The sequence below is a fragment of the Thamnophis elegans genome, chromosome 2 (assembly GCF_009769535.1).
Source record: "Thamnophis elegans isolate rThaEle1 chromosome 2, rThaEle1.pri, whole genome shotgun sequence".
Taxonomy (NCBI): Eukaryota; Metazoa; Chordata; class Lepidosauria; order Squamata; family Colubridae; genus Thamnophis; species Thamnophis elegans.
In genome coordinates, this window is record NC_045542.1 from 103,641,276 (window position 1) to 103,663,206 (window position 21,931).

Below are 21,931 nucleotides of genomic sequence, written 5' to 3' on the forward strand. Positions count from 1 at the left end.
CAGATTACAGGAAATAACCATTCAAATTTATCCTACTTTGATTACTCTCACCTTGATTACTGTATCTTTTTGAGCCAACATACTTAGGAAAGTATTCTGTGATATTGGAACAGGTTCAGAGAAAGGATGATAATCAGAAACTAAGTCCTATAAAGAGAGATTGAAGGCGATGGTTAACTTTAGTCATTCAGAGTATGGGGTGGGATTGGGAGTATGATAGCCATTTTGAAATATTTGAAACAATGCCACATAGAAGGTTAAGTTCTGTTCATGCTCATTCCAGAATGCAGGACATGGAATAATGCAGGGCTCCCACCCCGACTACTGGGCTGTGGCCTATTTGGAACTGGGACATGAGAGGCAGGCGAATGTGCGTATGTAGCTCCACTCACATGAGTGCCGCCCCAAATGCTTCTCTTATGTGTGAGTGGAGTGCTGGCCCACTGTTCAGCAGCCCAATGCCCCCCCCCAAAAAAACCTGTCATCAAGCTGTCTGCTCCCAATACTCCAAAAGCGGAGCAGTGAGAGCAGAGGCTGAACAGGATAAGTGCAGCCTGCTCAGTTTTGCTGACTCACTGAGCTTACCTGCATAAGACACCTGCTTCAGTGAATCAGGTGTCTTCGGGCAGCCTCTGTGAGTCTGAAGGAGCAAAGACCGCGCCCCCAAAGGCTTTTCTTCTCCTCATCAAAAGCTTTTGCAAACGCTTTTGGGCTGTCCGTCCCTTTACAAAAGTTTTTGGCACGGAGAAGCCTCAAGGAGCGCAAAACCGCATCCCAAAGGCTTCTTTTCTCTTTTGTGAGCGGAGTTGCATGTGTGCATGTGCATGCACACCACTACACCACTTACACTGGTTCCCCTCTTCCCGATCAGCTGGACCACCAAGTCGCGAAGTTTGGGGACTGCTAGAATAATGGATTTAAATTGCAAAAAAGCAATTTCAGTTGAAAGTTTAAAAAAGTGTCCTAATAGTTAAAACAGTTCAACAGTGGAACCAATTAACCACAAATGTGCCCTCTTCCAACTCTTTGATTCTAATTAAGTGTTAATTATAAAACACTCATGCCACATAATTTAATATATTTTCTTCTCTTAGTATTTTCTGGCAGCTATTCCTTGCCATATCAAGAAACAGATTTCCAGTTTTGAATAAAGGTGCCATAAAATAATGCATTCCTTCAAGAAATACTTCACAGTTCTGAAGTGAGATGTGGGTATCAAATCCTAGATCTCAGATGGTTACAGTGACACAATATACTACTGTCAGTGACTTTGGTTTGCGACTTGAGACCAAAAAAATCTTTAAATTCTATTCACCCTGATTTCTCTCACTTAATAGGTTCAGTGTTGATTTTCTTCTGTTAAATTTTGTACTTTTATTTTTGTACTCTAATTTTTGAGTTTGTCTTTTCCTCTGGAGCTTAAAAATGCAGGATCACTTTTTCTCCTGCAACCTTCCATAACTGTAACATGTATATGTAAGTGAGATTGTCATATCTTCTAGAACTTCTCTCCACTTTCCTTGGTCATAAATGTAATTTTCTTGCACAAACATGCAGAGCAGACTGCCTATTCATGGTCTGTGATGTCCATGTCAGGCTTGATTTCCAACATTGTTCCAAGTGCTCATAGGTACTTATTTTTGTTCAAAAATATATAATTTATATTTATATTATACAAATGAAAATAAAGATAATATGGAAATGGGAGGAAAAAGAAGGGGAAAAGGAGTGTAGGGTAAAAGAAGAAAGAAAAAAAGCAGTACTTCCATTTTTTTTGGTGCAGAAAAATACAAAATAAAGTTGCAACCTCCGTTTTTATTTCTGCACGTTTAGTGAATATTATACATTTCTCTAACAACAACCTAATCAGCAAAACACAAAGTCAAAATTTATTTATTTGTTCTGAACACCAAGTTTAGAAGAGGGTTTTAACTAGAAACAAAACTAGATTCATTCTTTTCTTTAATTAAAACAGTTAATTTTTCCATCTCTGCCAGCTCCACCACTTTTTCCATCCATTCGTCCATTGTAGGAATTGACATATTTTCCCACTTTAGCATATACAGAATTCTCGCTGCAATCAACATACATAATAACAAAGTTCCAATTTTTTCAAGATCCTTATTCAATAGTCCCAGAAAAAAAACTTGGTTCCAGTTTTATATTAAAACAAAGGCTCTTCTGAATCAAAGCATAATCTGGCCTCAATATTTCTTCATTTTATTACAAGTCCACCAAAGATGATAAAAAGTACCTTCTTTACAATTATATTTCCAATAGAAACGTCTTTGATAGACATTAGATACCAGCAATGTATTATTTTGTAAACATTTTCTTTCAGATTATAATCCAGTATAAATTAGAAACTATTTATCTATATAGGAATTTATCTTTTTTTCCTTTAAAAATATATAACCTTCTGTCCCAGGACAAGAAAAGAATCAATATCCTTTCTTAGTGGTTTGCTCTGGCACTCACAGCACTGAATTATTCATGTGTTCAACAAATGTGATTCAAGTTGTTTGAAAACTTTTCTGAAAGTTCTACATATCTTTAAAATGAATTCTCCCCCCCCCTTGAGTTATGCTTTGTGCATTCTTTGCTTTATTTATTTGTGAGCACCTTTAATATATATATATATATTCCAGACTTTGAAAGCTTTCTCAGTCCCAGGTTATTTGATTGAGAGTTCTGGATATCATTCCTCTTTAAATGTACTGTATTCCTTTAAAAATATTTACATTTGAGAAAATTATCTATGGAACATACCAACTTCCATCCTCCACTTTCAAGTGCATACTTGGAACCTGTGCTTTCAATATCCATGTTTGCACCTATTGAATATTAGGCTAATTACTTAGTTTTTAGTTTTCTGTTTCTTTTTCCATTAAGAAAGCCTTCTTCAGACCAACTGCTTCCATATCTGGTCTTAATTAATTTTGTTATCTCAAGATGGATAGCCTCACTTGCTAATGATTGTGCAATTCACTCACTCATACACATACACTTGACTTCACTAAAACATTATGCTATTAAGTTTTGTTCACACTTTGATTGTGCTGTGTTCCTTCCAAACTTGATTATGCCTCTCAAAGTTTCTTTACATTTCTTGAAAATCAGATGGGTTTAGAGTTTTATATCCTATCTATGACTCTATCCACAAAACGCTGTTCATAAGGTTTGCTCATTGATTGTGAAATACCACTGAACTGAAATCATCTTCCATTAGGGACCAGAATACTAGAATAATGGTGATTTCGCTAGCATTTTTCAATAGATTCACTCTTTGATATGTGCAGGACCAGTCATCAAATTTTCATATGCCATAGTTATCTACACCTATGATAATGGCATTGATCGTGGTATTCTTTGTCTCCTGTGCTTTAATTTATATTTGTCCTCCACAAATAAGTTCATTATTCATCCATGTAAGTGATGCACAGAGAACATGATTAAAGGTAAGTTGTATATGTGTAACTTGAAACTACAAATAGCAATTTTCTATTCACTCAACTAGTTACCTCCTTTCTAAAGTTCTTGTTATTTTCATATATTTATATCCACTATATTGATGGACAAACTGAGGAGAATATATAGTAGTACTTCTAGGATCATAAAATATGATATTTCTAAGGAATTAAGGGGATCATGTAGAACAATGTTTAAACATTTGTGAATTCTATTGAATTGCATTAATATGACCTGAAATGTGATCCGTTCTCTACCCAAGGCCTAAAAATAGATAAAGAGAATTCAGTTAAACAAATGAGTCAAATACATTATTTTTGTTTATTGAGAAAAATCATCCAAATCTACTTATATGTATGGTAAATGTTTATTTTTGTTTGTTTGCTTGTTTGTTTTTCACATATCTGAACCTCCCATTTCCCACAAAGAGGAACTCTGGGCAATTTACAATAAAATGGCAAAATATATAAAAATTAAAATGTTAAAATTAAAGTTTTAGTTTTTAAATTATAAAATGAGAAAAGGATGATTAAAACCTGTTAAAAACAGTTAACAAAAGCTGAGGGAGGGCTCTCATGGCACAAACCAATCCTATGATTGGGTGCTCCTTGGGTTCCCCATGTGAGACTGCAGACTATTTTAACTCCTTTTTGGAAGGCCAGGAATGTAAGGCTTGCCTCATCTGAATATCCTCCAGAGAATATTCCACAGGACGGGGTAACAACAGAGAAGATTCATTTTCTGGACCCTGCAAATTGGAATTCTTTAAATGACGGCTATACAACACACCTTCCCTGTGTGACTGGGAGGGATGGGCTGATGTAATGGGCTAGTTCTATAGATTCCCTGGTCCCAGGCCATGTAGGGCTTTACAAGTCAGTATGTGAGCCTCTAAGATTATTAGCTCATTTGAAGGGGAGGGTAGATCAAGTGTTTTAAACAATTGAATGATAATTAGATTTGAGTATGGGAATTCCTGTCTTATTTATAGAAAAGAATTCACTATCAAAAGCTGACCTTTTCAACCCAAGTTTGTAGAAATATGTCATGGCTCAGACAATGACTTCCAGAAACCAGATGGAAAAAGTTAACAAAATGATTTCCAAAATGTTTGGACTCTACCAATCCACTCTCAGATGGACTTGTAGAAAGGGAGACAATTCAATATCATTTTACCCTCCTCAGGAGTGGTCAGTCAACCAAGATCACACCTAATGCAAGGCATGTAATATTCCAGGAGATTGCAAACAAGCCGAGCATATGCATAACATATAAGGAACTTGAGACCCCTTTTGCATTGATGTTGATAAGCATTCATGAGACCACTATCAAAAGAACAACAAGCAGTAATTGTATGCCTGGCAGGGTTGAAAGGAAAATGCCAGTACTCTCCAAAGAGAACATTGCTGCCCAGTTACAGTTTGCAAAAGACCATGTTGATAAGACAGAAGGCTATTGGAAAAATATTCTGTCAATGGATGAGAGCAAATTAGAAAGGAAAACGGCAAATACTGTAATAGAATGTGCAGATGATCTTGGGGAATGAGGATAAGAGATGCTGCCTAAAAACGAGGTGGCACAGTGGTTAGGGTGCAGTACTGCAGGCCACTTTAGCTGACTGTGATCTGCAGTTCAGCGGTTCAAATCTCACCGGCTCAAGGTCGACTCAGCCTTCCATCCTTCCAAGGTGGGTGAAATGAGGACCCGGACTGTGGGGGCAAGTTGCTGACTCAATTTGCTAAAAAAATTGTAAACTGCTTAGAGAGGGCTGAAAGCCCTATGAAGCGGTATATAAGTCTAATAAATAAATAAATAAATAAATAATAAATAAATAAACAATCAAAAGGAAAGAGACAGGACCCCCAGTGGATTAATAGAGAAAGAAACTTAGGAAGGACTCATCCTAATGGATCAAGCAGTTAAAAGTTTTGGCTGGAAGTTTGTACTTTCAGACTTGCAAGATTCTATTAATATAGCTTTACAATAAAGTAGATTTAGCTCATCTGGACATGGTTCCTACCTGGGAGGGGTGTCATAGTCACCAAGTCAAATTTTAAAAATGGAATAAAGGATAACCTGAGGACTAAAAGTAGAATTTGCTTTTTCTCTTTTCAGTGGAAAATATTTTTATCTTGATAACAATCTTGCAAGTCTCCTACTCTCTTTCAGAAAGAGGAACTTCAACACTGGCCCCTGATCCTTATTACAACACCAACAAGAAGTACAGATAACAGAATTCCATGATACAACAAATTCAGCAACTAGGGTAGAATTTGCCTCAACCCATGGCAGCACAAACAGATAGCAGCTTAACTAATGATTCTGCATTCTCATGGGAGCTTGCCAGAGATTCTGGCGAGAACAGGATCAATTATGTACTTTTGTTGCTCAGTGTGAGATGTTTATGGCAGACAGATTAGTGGAGTTTTCCATTGATTGCACCAAAGTAACTTGGTGCTCAGCTTGCTGAATGAAACACCAGCCAAGTGGGTGATACTGTTCACTGAGGGGAACAATCCAAATGCAAGAACCAATATCAAGACTTTTTCTACACCCAAGAGACACTTTAGGGATATCATACAGAGAATCACAGAGGCCTGACCGATGACCTGAGAGTTGAGTTGATGAGACAAAGCTCTCTAATTACCCTGGAAGAGCTCTATTACCTTTGTATAATTATAGATGCCTAACTGGAAGAGTGGAGGCAAGGAAGAAATGGAAAAGAAAAAGGAATGTACAGTTTGTCTTCCCTCCTAGCACCCCTCCTAGTGACCTCTTCAGAATCCAAAGTGGGAGAGCACATACAAATTAGAGCAGCAAGATGATCCCTGACATTGAAAGGGACAATGCAATAAGATGCAGAACTTTAGATTTGTGGAGGATGAAGCCATCAAATGTGCAGCCCAGTCCCAGACAGTATCTTGAGACAACTTTACTAGCCCTTTCTTCCCACAGATCTGAACAGAGGCCATCCAATGTTCAAGGAGAACTCGGGCAGATAAGAAAAGGCAAGCTTTCTTAATTACTCCTGCTATTATTACTTTAGTTCCAGGCTTTCAGCTCTTATAAACTCTGGCAGCTACTAATTTTATTGATATAGAAACAGTACAAAAACTTGCTTACTCAAGACCTAAAATGTCCAATGATTATTGAAACTATTGACAGGCAGGACAGGTCCTACATCATAAAATTCCTTTGCAACTGATAATCAAATATTAGACAGAGTGAATACGTTTTATGTAACTGCTTTCTTGTAAGTATCCATTATACTGGGAATAGAGTGGCTTCAGCTGCACAGTGCAGTTACTGGTATAAGTTGGGAGTAAGGAACACTCATTTCCCTCTCCTAAGTGCCAACCACTGATTAGCAGTGAAAGTTGACCAACCTTTATAGGACAAAGGAGGATCAGGACTGTTAGAGTACCGTATTTTTGGAGTATAAGACGCTTTAAAGTATAAGACGCACCTAGCTTTTGGGGAGGAAAACAAGGGAGAAAAAAAATCTGCCTCTGCCTCCCAGCAATTTGCCTTCTTGCAGCAAACAGCAAACAGTACAGATGATATATACTGTTTGTGATGTTACATTTCAGACTATACTTGTGCAGATGCTGTTAAAATTGATGTGGCTTTTTGGAAGTATACATTCTCCATGGATACAGCAGGACGACTCAGGAGTGGGTATTCTCATAGCCTGATTGGTCGAGAGACTGAGTCAATAATTCAGAAGCCACGCCTATGACTCTCCTCTTTCTTGGACCAGTTTAACTCTGTCTGGTCTAAGAGAAGAATTTCCTTGGCTCCACTTCTGAATTATTATCAGTCTGCGGACAAAGCTTACCGTATATACTCGAGTATAGGCCGACCCGAATATAAGCCGAGGCACCTAATTTTACCACAAAAACTGGAAAAGTTATTGACTCGAGTATAAGCCTAGGGTGGGAAATGCAGCAGCTACCGGTAAATTTCAAAAATAAAAATAGATACCAATAATGTTTTTGAATATTTATTTCAAAGAAAAACAGTAAACTAGCGGTGTATTCAATGAAATACTTCACTCACCTCATGATGCTGATGTCCCGCTGTGATGATGATGTCCCGTGCAGCCGCGGGAGCGATGTCCCGCCTCCTATGACACACGGCACAGTGATTCCTATCATTGGATCACTGTACCAGAGGAGGTGGGACATCGCTATGTGGCTGCTTGCCATAACAAGGAGGAGGTGGGACATCGTTGCAGAGCGGCAGGAGGGGGAGGAAGGGGAATCGTAAGACAGCCCTGCATTACATTGTAAACGTGTGAACGTGAGGAGGGGGGATGGTGCGGTGCGCGCTGCACGGCAAACTGACACAGAGGGAGGGGAAACTCACAGGGGCACTGGGCCATTCACGAGTGTCACCCAGCGGCATGGCCCCGCCCCTTTTTCTCCTCCATTTCGGGCAAATTTTTCACTGACTCGAGTATAAGCCGAGGCGGCTTTTTTCAGCCCAAAAAGTGGGCTGAAAAACTAGGCTTATACTCGAGTATATACAGTAAATTTGACAAAATTAGACACCTAAAATTCTAAAATAGTTGGGAGTAATAGAGAGGCAGCCTCAGTGCCCGACTGATCTGTGGGGGTGTCTTACCCCTCAAGGGGAATCCCCTGACTGGGCTACCCTCAGGGAGCAGAGGAATCTTCCGGACTCGCAGAGATTGCGTGGCTCCCTTAAATTCAACTGCTGCACTTTAGGAAACCTCGACAAACAGTGAAGCCTCCAGAGCCTCGTAGCAAGACATGGTGGCCATTTTGAAACCTCCAACAGCAAGGTCTCATTGCGGTGGCCATTTTAAGTGCTACCATGTGGAGAAGCAAGAGGCAAAGGAAAAAAGCCTCAGAAGGCTCCCAGGGCCAGAAACGTCTTTGGAGCATTCTAAAGGCCATGAGTGCAAAGCATAGCAATGGCCAACGATAGCCCCATTAGGCAGCCAGGCACTTCCAGGGCTCAAAGCCGGGGTAGCCGCCCCAGGAAACCCAAGGCCAAATCCAAGGGAGGCAGGGCACCTGCGGCCCAACGCCAATCCATGGCAGTGGAGAGGGATGAACAATGCAGGCAGAAAGCCTTAGAAAAGAGGGTAGCCAGAGCAGAGAAACAGCTAGCTTCTGCAGCCCACAGTGTCAGTCCACCTGCTCACAGATCCAGATCTATTGACAGGGAAAGGGCATTCATTCTATTTCTCCTTCTCCCCAACTTTCAAGGAGAGGAAGAGAAGTTTCGTTGTCCCCTCCTTTGTCCAGTAGAGATGTGGGAGCACTTCAGGGGGCTCCTTTGCTTGATCAGTGTCCAGTATGATCCCTCATACCTCTTTGGTTCCACAAGGATCACCTAATCCTAGGGATGCCCCCCCCCCCCAGGGATGAATCCCTCCATGAGGATTTCATGCAGGATATTCCTGAGCGCATGCAACAACTGATTGCTCAGGCCATTTCTGGCCTACGCCAGAAAGACAAGGCCCCAGCCAAACAACCTGTAGACAAGGGGCCTAGCTCCACTTGCAGCAGGAAGACCAGGATTCCTATGGAGGTCAGACCTGCCTCACCCTCAGTGACCAGTGAGGCATCCCTATTGGGGGAGGAGCCTCAGAGGGACTTAGACTTAGACCCTCCTGCCTTTTCTGGTTGTTTTCCTCCTTCACTGTTTAAGTCTCTCCTTTGTAAGGCCAGGGCTATAGCTGATTTGGAGTTACCTACCCAGGTTCCTCCTACCCAAACTCCTACAGCTCAGCCCCAGTCAGCCAAGTAAGGTATCCTACAGCTCAGTCCCAACTGGGCAAGGAGGAGATATCTGGCCCACAGCTATTTTCTGAAGTAGTTAAAAATCAGTGGGCCTGTCCAGGCGCTCTACATGGGGCTGCCCTTGAAGAGTATTCGGAGACTTCAGCTTGTCCAGAATGCAGCCGCGCGAGCGATTGTGGGTGCACCTCGGTACACCCATGTTACACCTATCCTCCGGGAGCTGCACTGGCTGCCCATTGGTCTTCGGACACGCTTCAAGGTGCTAGTCGTTACTTTTAAAGCCCTTCATGGTATCGGACCTGGGTACTTGAGAGACCGCCTCCTGCCAATTACCTCCCACAGACCGATTAGATCCCACAGACTAGGCCTCCTCCGAATTCCATCTGCCGGCCAGTGTCGGCTGGCAACTCCTCAGGGGAGGGCCTTCTCTGTGGCTGCTCCAGCCCTCTGGAACGATCTCCCCATTGAGATCCGGACCCTCACCACCCTTACGGCTTTCCGCAAAGCCACTAAGACCTGGCTGTTCCGGCAGGCCTGGGGCTGCTAAATCTCTCAGCCCCACTCGATAGTATGACTGTTGTGTTTTTAAAATGTGTTCGTCTTTTTATTTTTTTATTTTGTACCACTCCCCTCTTCAATTGTTAGCCACCTTGAGTCTCTCGGGAATAGGGCGGCTTATATATTGAATAAATAATAATAATAACAACAACAACAACATTCGCCAACCCAGGGAGTACTGATCACCGATTCTATAACATGGATCAAGCATTCACTAACATCCTTCAGGTTGATGCACCAGTGGCAGCCCTGGCTACATCTTCTGCCCTAGTGGCGGGGGATATTGCTGACAACCTCAAACCTGAGGACAGGAAGGCAGAGCTCACCCTCCGCAAAACTTTCAGGCAGCTGCCTGGGCAATAAAAACTGCCTCAGCTGCCTCGTTCTTCAATAGAATATCCTTGTGGCTACAACAGGTTCAAGAACGAATCATCCCCCAGGATGCACGCCTCCAGCAAGACTTTAATAAACTGCTGGCTGTCACCCAGTTCTCAGCAGACGCCACCCTCACAGCGGTGAAGTTTGCTTCCCAGGCCCTGTCATCGTCAGTTGCCACCAGATGTCTCATCTAGTTGCACAGCTGGCAGGTGGACGCTAAATTCAAGTGGAGGTTAGCGGCTGCACCTTATTCTGGGGGATCCTTATTTGGACAAACTCTTGACCCAATATTGGCTGAGAACAAAGATAAAAATAAAGTCCTACCCACGTCTGCAACCAAGCACGCAGAACAGCGGCCGGCACCTTATTATCGCAGACCGCTGTACAGACCATGAGACACCATCTCATAGGTACTATCAGCCTAGCCCGGATACAGGTGGATAGGAGGTTTAACAAGGACAGAGGTTTCAGCCTCAGTACCAGAACCACTATCAGTTCCAGGGCAGGAGGCCTTTTCGAGGGGGAGGTGGCTGTTCTTTCCGCAGAGGGAAGTGATTCCTCAGGGGATCATCCTATTGGCGATCGCCTCACCATCTTTGCGGAAGCCTGGGAGGTCGTCACCATAGACATATAGGTACTTAACACAGTACGTGAGGGGCTCAGGCTCAAGTTCGTCTCCTCTCCCCCCAATTGCTTTAGGGTCTTCTCCATGTCCAAGGTCATGGAAAAGCATAAACTCATCTCCTTGACATTCAGGCAATAGAACTGGTCCCAGAAGTGGAGAAGGGATTGGGGTTTTACTCCAACCTCTTTGTGGTCCCTAAAGCATCAGGAGGTTGGAGGGCTATACTAGACTTGAAATCCCTCAACTGCCACCTGGTGTATCACAGATTCAAGATGTCATTATTGAAATTGATTTTAGCAGGCATCAAAGACTGTGACTACCTGGCATATATTACCAATACAGAGTACTCCCATTTGGTTTAGCATCTGCACCCCGGACCTTCACAAAGGTGTTGGCAGTGGTGGTGCCAGTGGTGTGAACAGTCCCAGTAAGAATCCAGTGCTATCTTGACGACATCCTCGTCCAAGCATCAATTGCGGCCCGGGCATGACACGACCTGCAGCTGACAATATAGTCATTGCAAACTCTGGGGGTCTCGGTGAACTTTCAAAAAAGCCACCTACAACCTGTCACAAGATTTCAGCACCTGGGAGCGGTCATCGACACGGCCCAGGGACGAGTCTTCTTATCAACGGATTGCCGGGACAGCCTTGTCCAACTAATACATCAGGTATGTTGGGCTCGGACGGTGTCTGTATTCACGTTATCCAACCTTTTAGGAAAAATGATTTCCTGCATAGGGATCATGCCTGGCCCACTTACACTCCAGAACATTGCAATGGGCCCTAATTCCATTCCAGCGACAGGGCACCAGCGCATCGGTGGCATTGATGTGCATTTCTCCGCAGGTTCTTCTGTCCCTACGATGGTAGCTTTCTCCAGCCCTAAGTCTGGGATCTGCGATTTGCGAGCTGCCCCGTCTAATACTAACCACAGATGCCAGCCTTTATGGTTGGGGAGCGGTGCTAGAGAACCAGCTAATGCAGGGACTGTGGATGGAGGCCGACCTCCTTCACAACATAAATTGGTTAGAGCTCAAGGCGGCTCACCTAGCACTACCCAACTTCAAGACCTGGCTCAAGGGCCAACACGTGCTCCTGCTCAGGGACAACGTGGCGGCAAAAGCCCATGTAAACTGGCAAGGGGGGCACTCACTCAAAGTCCCTATGGGTCGAGGCCCTGAGACTAGGCACATGGGCAGAGAGACACCTGGGATCGATTGTAGCAGAGCACATCTTGAGAATGGTGAACCTGCAGGCCGACTGGCTAAGCAGTACTACCATGGACCATGGGGAGTGGCAGTTGCAACCCAAGCTGTTCCAGCAGATTTGCCATCACTGTGGGACACCAGCGGTCAACCTTTTTGCCACACCAGCGAATGCCCAGCTGCCGCGATTCGTCTCCTGATTCCTGTCACATGGAGCAGAGGATGTAGATATGCTTTGTTGCTGCTGGCTGGTAGGCCTTCTCTACGCCTTCCCTCCCTCTCCTCCCAGGGGTGATCAGGAAACTAGAGACAGAGGGGGCAGAGATAGTACTAGTAGCTCCACACTGACCCAGGAGGACCCAGGAGGTTTGCAGACCTTGTCCGCCTGTCAGTGTTCCCCCTATGGAGATTCCTTGGGATCAGATCATCTTGTGCAAGGGGATCTTGCTCCACCCGGAGCCCAGTGGCTCCAGCTGACCGCCTGGCACTTGAAAGGCAGATCCTGATGGCGGCCAACATCTCAGACAGGGTAATTGGGACCATCGAGGCATCCAGGAGACCCTCGACAACACGCATCTACAATGCGATCAGGTCGGCATTTGCTAGGTGGTGCAGGGCAAAGATCATTGACCCCGTACGGGCATTCCCACCGCAGGTCCTGGATGGCTTGGAACAAGGCTTAGCACACAACACCCTAAGGCAACAGGTAGCCGCCATTTCCACAGTCCTGGGTGATGGTCAGTATCCTATCTTAGCTCACCAGCCAATCATCTGGTGTTTTCTTTCGGTAAATTCATCTGCCCGTTCAGCATCTGACCTGTTGTTTTCTTTGCCTCCCAAAAATAAGAATGAATAGCCAATATTCTTTTTTATAAATGCTAGTTTTTATTAAAGTTTATTATAGCCTAAAATAAAAATGAAAAAATGAAAATGAATATTTTTTTTAAAAAAAGGGAGAAAGGAAGAGTTGACTTCTTACTCTTTCTAACACAGTAAAATACTGTGCGTTTACAACCTTAATTTTTTTATATTGCCTATAATTATTATAAGCCAATTCTATAACTACCCAATTAATTTTTCAAGCTAAAACACCCACCAACATCCCTGAGTTGAAGTTATTTTTTTAAAGGAGGAATAGGCTAAAATTAGTCCATGCTGATGCACAGGGTTGATCAACAATTATCAGAAAACCATAGTTGCAGTTATTGGTGACCATCAGTGCATACCAGTTACTGAAAGCAGAGATTCACATAATTTGCTATATACAAAAATGCAGCTTTGGTCATTCTCCTTAATAATGAGCAAATAATGAGCAAGTGTAATGCTTTTGATTCATTTGTTTAATTGCATTTTCTTTAGTTTTAGGACTTGGGTGGAAAACAGATCACATTTTGCATAATATAAACTTATATTGTAAACGTCTACAATTTAACTATCTTTTCAATTTAATTTTAAATATCACCTTAGATGGAATGTCCACCATTTCACAAGACAGTCAATAGTTAAAAACTAATAGCATTAAGAAATATTTCCTAATGTTCAAGTGAAATATATTTCTTTATGATTTAAATCCATGATTTCTTGGCTTGGCTGATGGAACAACTCTGAACAATTGTTCCTTTTTCTATATGACAATTCTTCAAATTTCTGAAGGTCACTATTGTGTTTCCACACAGTAGTTTGTTCTCCAGTTTAAACATGTCCAATGCATCCAACTATCTCATATCATGTTGGTCGTTGTCTTCAAGACATGTTCCAGTTTGCCAATTCTTTCTTAAAATCTGATGCCAAGAACTGAAGGCAATTTTCCAAATGTGATGTGACCAACACTGAATAGGGAGGAACAATTGTTTCTCTGATCTTATATTCTATTTTTGTATAGGATTGCATTTGCTCTTTTACAGTTGCATCATAGTGCTGGTTCATGTTTAATTTTTGATTCACCAGGACACCTGATTATTTTTGCCTGTTATTCAGGAAGGTTCCCCCACCCAAACGTTTGATTTATTCTATCCAAATATAGGATTTTTCAATTGTTTCCACCAAGATTGTTTTTTTAAATTTTTTGTTTTAATTTCATCAAAATTGATCTTGATGTTTCTAGATCATTGTTCTAGCTTATTAAAGTCTTCTTGAATGTTAACATTGTTTTCTAAGATATGTGCTATCCCTGCTATTTTTATATCAACTAACCATATTTTATAACCTTGTTTTTTAATTTTCTTTTCTAAGTCATTTATACATCTATTCAACAGCATAGGGCTTAAAATAGAACTCTGATGTACTAGTCAGTGCAATTTGATGTTGAGCAATTGACATATACCTAATAGATATGATTGTTCAGTCTACTATACTAATTATAGTATTATACAGCCCATATTTTGTCCTTTTCTCTACCAATATATTGTTGGAATCTTATGAATGCTTTGCTGAAGTTAAAGCAGGGGTGGGTTTCAACCGGTTCGCGGTGGTCCCCGCGAACCGGTTGGTCGGCAAACCCGGAAGTAAGTAACTTCTGGGAACGGCGAAGGGCCCGCCCGCCCGCGCTCCTTACCGGTCTTTGAAGGCTTCTGCGCTTCCACGCAGGCGCATGGCACATACAGCGCCTGCGCGATTCTCCGCAAGCAGCTGGATGGCACATACAGCGCCTGCATGAGTCTCCGCGAGCAGCTGGAGCATCGCGCGGGCGCTAAGACGCATGCGTGAACTGCACGCGTGCACGAGGACGCCACCAGCCCCGTTCCAACCGAACCAGTTGGAACGGGATTAGCAACCCACCCCTGAGTTAAAGTATACAATATCAACCACATTCCCATGGTCAGCTAAACTAATTGTTGATCACAGAAAAGTAAACAGTAACAGAGTTGGAAGAGACCTTGGAGGTCATATAGTCCAACCCCTGCTCACACAGGAGACCTGTACTAGGGATTGCCGACCTTTCTGATCAACAAGCTCAGTGTCTTAGCCACTGAGTTTGGCTATGATATACATTCCCCTAAAAATTTCTTTCTCTTAAAAATATTGCATCTGTGTATAGCCCATAGATCATATCTACACAAATATTGCTAATGGTTACTTAGAGAACTTACGCAGTCTGTCTTGTTATAGTCTTTTGCAAATATATAACTGGTTTTTTTTTCAAATCTTAGAGCTATTTGATTTTAAGAACTATATAAAAGTAAAAGTATAACACATTCCAAGCCATGACTAATGCTGTTACATCTACAGGTTTGTTATAAGAACTCCAGTGCAGTATAAAATAAAGTATAATAAGGAAAGTAGCAGAATTTTTCTAGCCATCCACCATATCTTATACACAAGACATGAATCATCTCCTTGTACTAGAGAAAAACAAGGCTATCCAACTGAGGGCAACAAAATCTCCTTTAAAAAAAATATTATAATATACACGCAACTTGTATTATTGGAAAAGCAATGAAATAAGGAAAATGGCAAAAAATATTGTTGAGCTGTTTAAAGCAATGAAAGATTGAGGAATGGTATGTTTGACAATCTTATAATGCTATTATTGTCCGATAAATATCTGTGCAACAAAAACAGCTCCTTTTTACTTGTAAATTGTCTGTGAATAGAACGCCATATTTATTTTTAAAAAAGAGTTTTATTTAATCACTAGATTCTCAGTAGATTCATAATACCTGTGGAATATATGTGGAAGAAAATGAATTTTTAGAAAAGTCCAGAGAAGATTTAACTGTATAAATACACTAATATTAAAAAAAGTCTTGGAATTGCAATTACATAGCTAATGAATTATTATTAAGATCTAATTATTTTTTGATCAACTTTAATTAGCAAGTAACAGTCTTGGATTATGGTCTTGCTTTACATTTTAAATAATACACTGATTTGTTTATTCTACACTAAATGCATAACTATATAAGAGAATGAGTAGTGGTATTGTATTTTGAAAATGAAAAAAAAGCCATTTTATTAGATGTCCAGTCAAAAAAGTTGTGACAACAACCTTAATATGCCTCAAACAAATGAGGCATATTGTTTTTCATAAACTTACCATTTTGTGAAATTACATTTTGCTACTTTCATTACTCTATGTTAAGAAACAGAAATCATCTGTATCTCCATAAAAATAATCTTCATGCAGAGTAGGAGAAATATCATGAAATATCATTTTCACATCCTTCTTTATATTTAGGATTTACAAACTAAGCTACTCTTACAAATTCTTTCTTTTTGATCCAGGTGGAGGCAGAATTGATTGATAAGCTAGACAGTTTGGTATCAGAGGGAAAAGGAGATGAAAATTACAGGGAACTCTTCAGTCTGCTGTAAGTCTTGTTTAGCATTATTAAAACTGTACATGTCTATATAAAGAGGTTGGATGATCTAAACATAAAAACTATTCTTAGAAATGAATAATGCATCAGAATAAATGGTTTGATAAAAATAGATTTTAATATAAAGCAGCAAATCCATTTTATTTAATAATTGCAGAAATCAAGATTTGTTATTAATTGCATTATATTAACATGAAAGATCAATTCATGATTATAATCATCTGAAATAACTGATAAATTCGATTCATTTATAGCTTTTTGCATCTCTTTTGAATGCTTTTTTCCAGAAGAATGTTTGGATTTCTGTCTTTTTCTTGACTTTCTGTTTTGAGTTGACATTTTGCAATTGAAGATGTCCCAATGTTTTGACAGAATGAATACAGGAGTAGGGAAGAAGTCTTGCCTACTGTTCCCTAATAATTATCCCTTCAGTGTCTCAAGGAGTGTATATTGAGTATCTTCATGTAATCATTATCTTCAACAGGATATCTCTAAATATGAACTTTCAGACTATGTTTAAGGACAATTTACTAAATTATTTGTGAAATACATGATCTTCATTAAGATTGCACAGATGTTGATTGGAGTTTCAATGAAAGTACAAAATGAGGTTAGGCAAACAGCTCTGTATTACCAAAAGAGCTCTGTTTTTATTAATTTTGAAAATAAGCATACCATGAATTCTGAAAAGAAACTGGCATTGTTCCAAAATTAAGGCATGAATTAAAGCACTAACTTAAATATTGGTTATATTGCTTTGATAACCTAAATTCTTTCCTGGTCATTCAGAGCTTGTCAGTAGACCATACAAGGGAATCTGTTTTTCACATGGTTTAGAATTTAACTGAGATGTCTTTATACGATTAAATACTAAAAAAATTAAATTAATGTAAAAATATTAAATTTCAACAGTGGTTTAATATTAGTGTCATATATCTTACAAACCTAATAATTAATATATAAAATGTTAATAATTCTCTGAATTAAATTAATTAAATTTGAAGAGTTCACTTCTGAAAGCTCAGATTTTTAAAAAACAATTTTTTTTAATCAAAGCCGTACTTACCGTACTTGCAGAAAATGTCAGGTCAGATTCTCCTTGTAGTTAAAACCACTACATAGCCACTATTTCACAATGTAAGTACACACACAATATATAGATAAACAACTTACATTACTGAAAAATAAAATATTATACTAGAAGCAGTGAATTGAACTATACTCCCATGCACTTTCAATTGCTCCATTCTTTAAAATATTGAATATTATGAAAAGGAAGTTTGTATCTTTTAAGGGAGAAAAGACATATAACTTGTAATTAAATCCTCAAAGATCTGCAAGTGCAAGATCAGAAGATGTGGGGAGACCAGGCCCATAGATATACTACCAAGAGTTGGACTCGACTGAATGGATAACATCATCACAATACTAATGCTCACTTTCTAACCTGAGTACCAACAGTATCACTGAGCATGGGATGGGGAGGGAAATCAGCCTGATGAAAACAATCTCACAGTGTGACCCCTGCTTTTTTCTCAGCAATATGTTATTTCTACAGTAAAGGAAATAATGTGTATGTATTCTGCAAATATATATAAACCACCTACATTCATGAGTAGTGTAAATGCAATCTCTAGACCAGGCACAATATTTTCTTGGTATGAAATAATAATAGTGTATCATCTTAGTTCAATAATTTCCTTGTCTTTGCTTCATGCAACGTGGATCAGAACCCAACTGTTTGGGCCTTATCCCAGGTAAGATGATTGCTCAGATTTTATATGGAAGTGTTTAGGTATTTTAAGTGTTCTCAAAACTATTCACAATCAATAGTATTTCTGAGTAAGTCTTACTGATTGTTTACTTTCATACAGCCTGCTAGAAAAGGTAGAACAAGAAACTTGGAGGGAGACAGGTGTTTCGTTTGTTACATCCGTTACTCGTTTGATGGAGCGCCTCCTTGACTACAGGTAATGCAGTTATTCACAGTTCATAGACCTCTGATACATATGCAAGTAATGTTAGTAGTAACTAAGGACATAATGTTTTTCCCAATGATTTTTTCATGCTTATAACAGCATATGTACATTCTGAGTATCATGAGTTGTACTCCAGTTTTAAGGATTTAATCTGTAGTCACGTCTTGTATTTTCACAATATATTATTACATAAATGCTATAAAAGAAAAGTAAAAAAAACCCTAGAGAATTAAGACTCTTAAGGGATTTATTGATGATTTATAGAATCAAGAAGTAAATAAAACTGCTAATCTTGCTAAAGCTACATAGTCAACGTTGTGGAAATACCTTTATGGATTAATTGTTTATATTGTTTTTAATTCTATAAGGGAATAAAGTTTTGAACTTTCAGCACTTTCTGTTTTTCAGAGACTGTATGAAAGGAGATGAAACAGAGAACAAGAAAATTGGTTGCACTGTTAACTTGATGGTGAGAATAATGTTTGTGACACTATAAACATCATTTTACCAGGATCAAAAACTGTTTCTTTTAATTCTTGTAATCTCATACTTGTGTCAATGAAAGCATTTATCCTCCTTATATTTGATGGCCTCTTTTTATTGTCTTTGATTGTTCCAAACATTGGGGGTTTCTGTACTATGTGTTCAAAATATTTAAGTCTTAGGTTCATTAGTATTGTTCTGGATGAAACCAGAGCATCTAGTAATATATCAGTAAGATGGCAACTGAAAATGAGCCGATAAGGGAATGTCTGAAGCAGCAGCACACCTGGAAGGAAGATCAAGCAGTGTAAGTGTTGTGCAAAGACAATGCCCTGCATTGAGATGCATCATTGACAGATAGTTGAGGTGGCAGACTTTGAGAAATTCTACTAGTGTCTAGAAAGGGCTGGATTAAAAGACAAAAGACAAAATCAAGGGACTAATTATAGCCACATAAGAACAGGCACTAAACACCAGATCCATAAAAGCAGGGATTTTCCACACTAGACAGAAACCAAGGGCAGATGGAAGAAACGCCTCAAATTCCAATGCATAGTGGCAGGCAGAAGCATACACTAAACCAAGTAACTGGCATTGTGTATAGGAACTTCTGCAGAGTGTATGGGCTAGACCTCCAAAGTCCAGATGGGAGGTTCCATAGTAGGTTGTGGAGACTAACAGAGCTGAGATCTTGTGGGACTTCCAGATCCAGATGGAGAGGCAGGTATTAGCCAGTCAAGTAGATTACATGATAAAATATAAAGATCAGAAGACAGTGGTAGTGATTGATGTAGCAAAGCCAAATAAAAGCAGAATCAGGAAGAAGGAAGATGAGAAGGTGGAGAAGGGCTTGAAGAAAGAACTAGAGAGGATGTGGAAAGTAAAGGCTAAAGTGGTGCCAGTGGTGGGAGGAACAGTCAGGGCTGTGATTCCTAAGCTGCGGGAGCGGCTCCCAACAATTCCCAGGAATATCAGAGCTCTCTGTCCAGAAGAGTCAGTGCTAGGAACAGCTAAAATACTGCACAGAATACTCAAACTCCCAGGTTCCTGGTAGGAGATACAAAGCTGAGGAAGACATGTATCCTCCATAGAGGTGAAAAGTGATTTTTTTTTAAAAAATACAGCGATTGAGGAATCAGGCTAGAAACTGGAATACTGTGAGTTCTAATCCTGCCTTGGACACAAAGCCAGCTGGATGATCTTGGATTAGCCATTTTTTCTGAGCCCTGGAGGCAATGACAACCCGCTTCAGAAAAACTGTGTCAAGAAAACGAGATGGACTTATACAAGCACTCTCCAATTGATTAAATGGAAGAAAGAAGAAAAAAAATCCTCTAAAATCAATATACATTTTTATTTCTCCTGATTTAAATAAAAATAGAACGACACTATTTTCAACCTTTAAGTACATTTCTTAAGGAGGAACTATTAAAGAAATAATATCAGGGCCATTATTTGTTTTGAGCTTAGTTACCTGTATTAGTAGATCATTGAATCTTCAAGATCTAATTTGTATTTCAAATAATCCTAATTTGTAAATACAGTCCATTCAATACTAAACGTTTTCTGTACTGGAAGGATGGTTATAGAAGAGAGTGGATGTAGAAGAGGATGTCTGTTTTCAGTTTCTTCATGGTATATTTCATGAAACTGAAACATGATTTAACATTCTAAATAAACTGAATGAAAAAATACATAAATCTTGAAAATATTTTGATCAACAGATTTTCAGAGATTATTTTTTGAAATACTTATTTTTCAGAATTTTTATAAATCTGAAATTAATAAAGAGGAAATGTATATCCGCTATATACACAAGTTATGTGACATGCATCTGCAGGCTGAAAATTACACAGGTAAATATGGGAGAAAGTTTTATTTATATGTTTACAGTGATCTTTTTAAAATATGTCTCTTTAAATTTTCATAACATTTTTAACCGTAGATGTATAATTTACATATTAATTGATTGTATGAGCATACAGTAAGTAACATAATTCTTACCAAATTATATCACAGTGGTCAGTAAAAATATGTGGCTAGGATCATGCATGTTGTTTTTAAGTGGAAGACATTCTGCATTTTTGTAAGCAGGTTGGAATTAATTCTCCACTATTGGTTTACATTACCAATGTCTCTGCATAAATACTTAGATTAGCAATTACCAATTTGAGGTGCACTTAAACACTAGCTGGAGAGTTTCGACTAATTTATTTTAATTGCATGCATATAGAGTATTAGGTAATTGTAGAGCACAACTCATGCATATAGTATATTAGTTGTTTGTAGAGCACAATTAAAAGTGCACTGACGATGTCTTCTCAAATGGTGACAAAATGTTTGCAACCAAATTGCCAAACTCAGAGCTCATACAACCTAACTTCAACCCGAGCTATTAATATTCAAACACATTTCATGTAGTATATTTTTTTTACTATGTCCACATTATTTCCATTAATATTACCTAAAGTCCAAATAAGACTAATTAATTAAATAAAGACAAATGAATTGATGCACAATATTTTATGTATATATATTGTAGATTATTATATTATATATATATATAATATTATGTATCAATTTATTTGTTTTTACTTCAGCATAACATGATTAAATATTCACTTTCTTTTTACTAGAGAAATGCCTTTTTATCTGATTCATTTAGGATTTTCATATTTTTTCATCTACTCGCACATATATTAAAGTTGAAATGTTTTGATATTGTTATGCAGTGTTCATTGCTTGTTGTTTTGACAGAGGCTGCTTTTACATTGCTTTTGTATTGCGAGCTACTACAGTGGGAGGACAGGCCTCTTCGGGAATTCCTCCACTATCCATCTCAGACAGAGTGGCAACGTAAAGAAAACCTTTGTCGGAAGATTATTCATTATTTTAATAAAGGCAAGGTCAGCAAATGTTATTAGCAATTATTTTCAAATTTTATTAGATATTCTTTTCTAAAGCCAGAATTAATGTTTATGCAAAATTACTGGAGGATACTCAGATATATTTACTTGTCAGGAGAATCATAAATTCATTGAATTATAGTGTATAGCCTGGATGTCGGCAGCCCATAGCTCCAGAGCCGCATGCGGCTATTTGGGCCCTCTGCTGCGGCTCCCTGTCCCATCACTAGCTGG

The 21,931-nt window shown here is 39.4% G+C and overlaps 1 protein-coding gene across 1 annotated transcript in view; it reads left to right on the plus strand.

Moving 5' to 3' along the window:
- Window positions 1-21,931, plus strand: part of DOCK3 (dedicator of cytokinesis 3) — a 176,289-nt gene that overhangs the window by 104,599 nt on the left and 49,759 nt on the right. Inside the window, exons 33-38 of the mRNA XM_032239081.1 lie at window positions 16,235-16,320; window positions 18,060-18,086; window positions 18,204-18,299; window positions 18,717-18,777; window positions 20,554-20,647; window positions 21,549-21,697. Of these exons, the coding sequence (XP_032094972.1) occupies window positions 16,235-16,320; window positions 18,060-18,086; window positions 18,204-18,299; window positions 18,717-18,777; window positions 20,554-20,647; window positions 21,549-21,697 (513 nt within the window). The remainder of the gene's footprint in view (window positions 1-16,234; window positions 16,321-18,059; window positions 18,087-18,203; window positions 18,300-18,716; window positions 18,778-20,553; window positions 20,648-21,548; window positions 21,698-21,931) is intronic.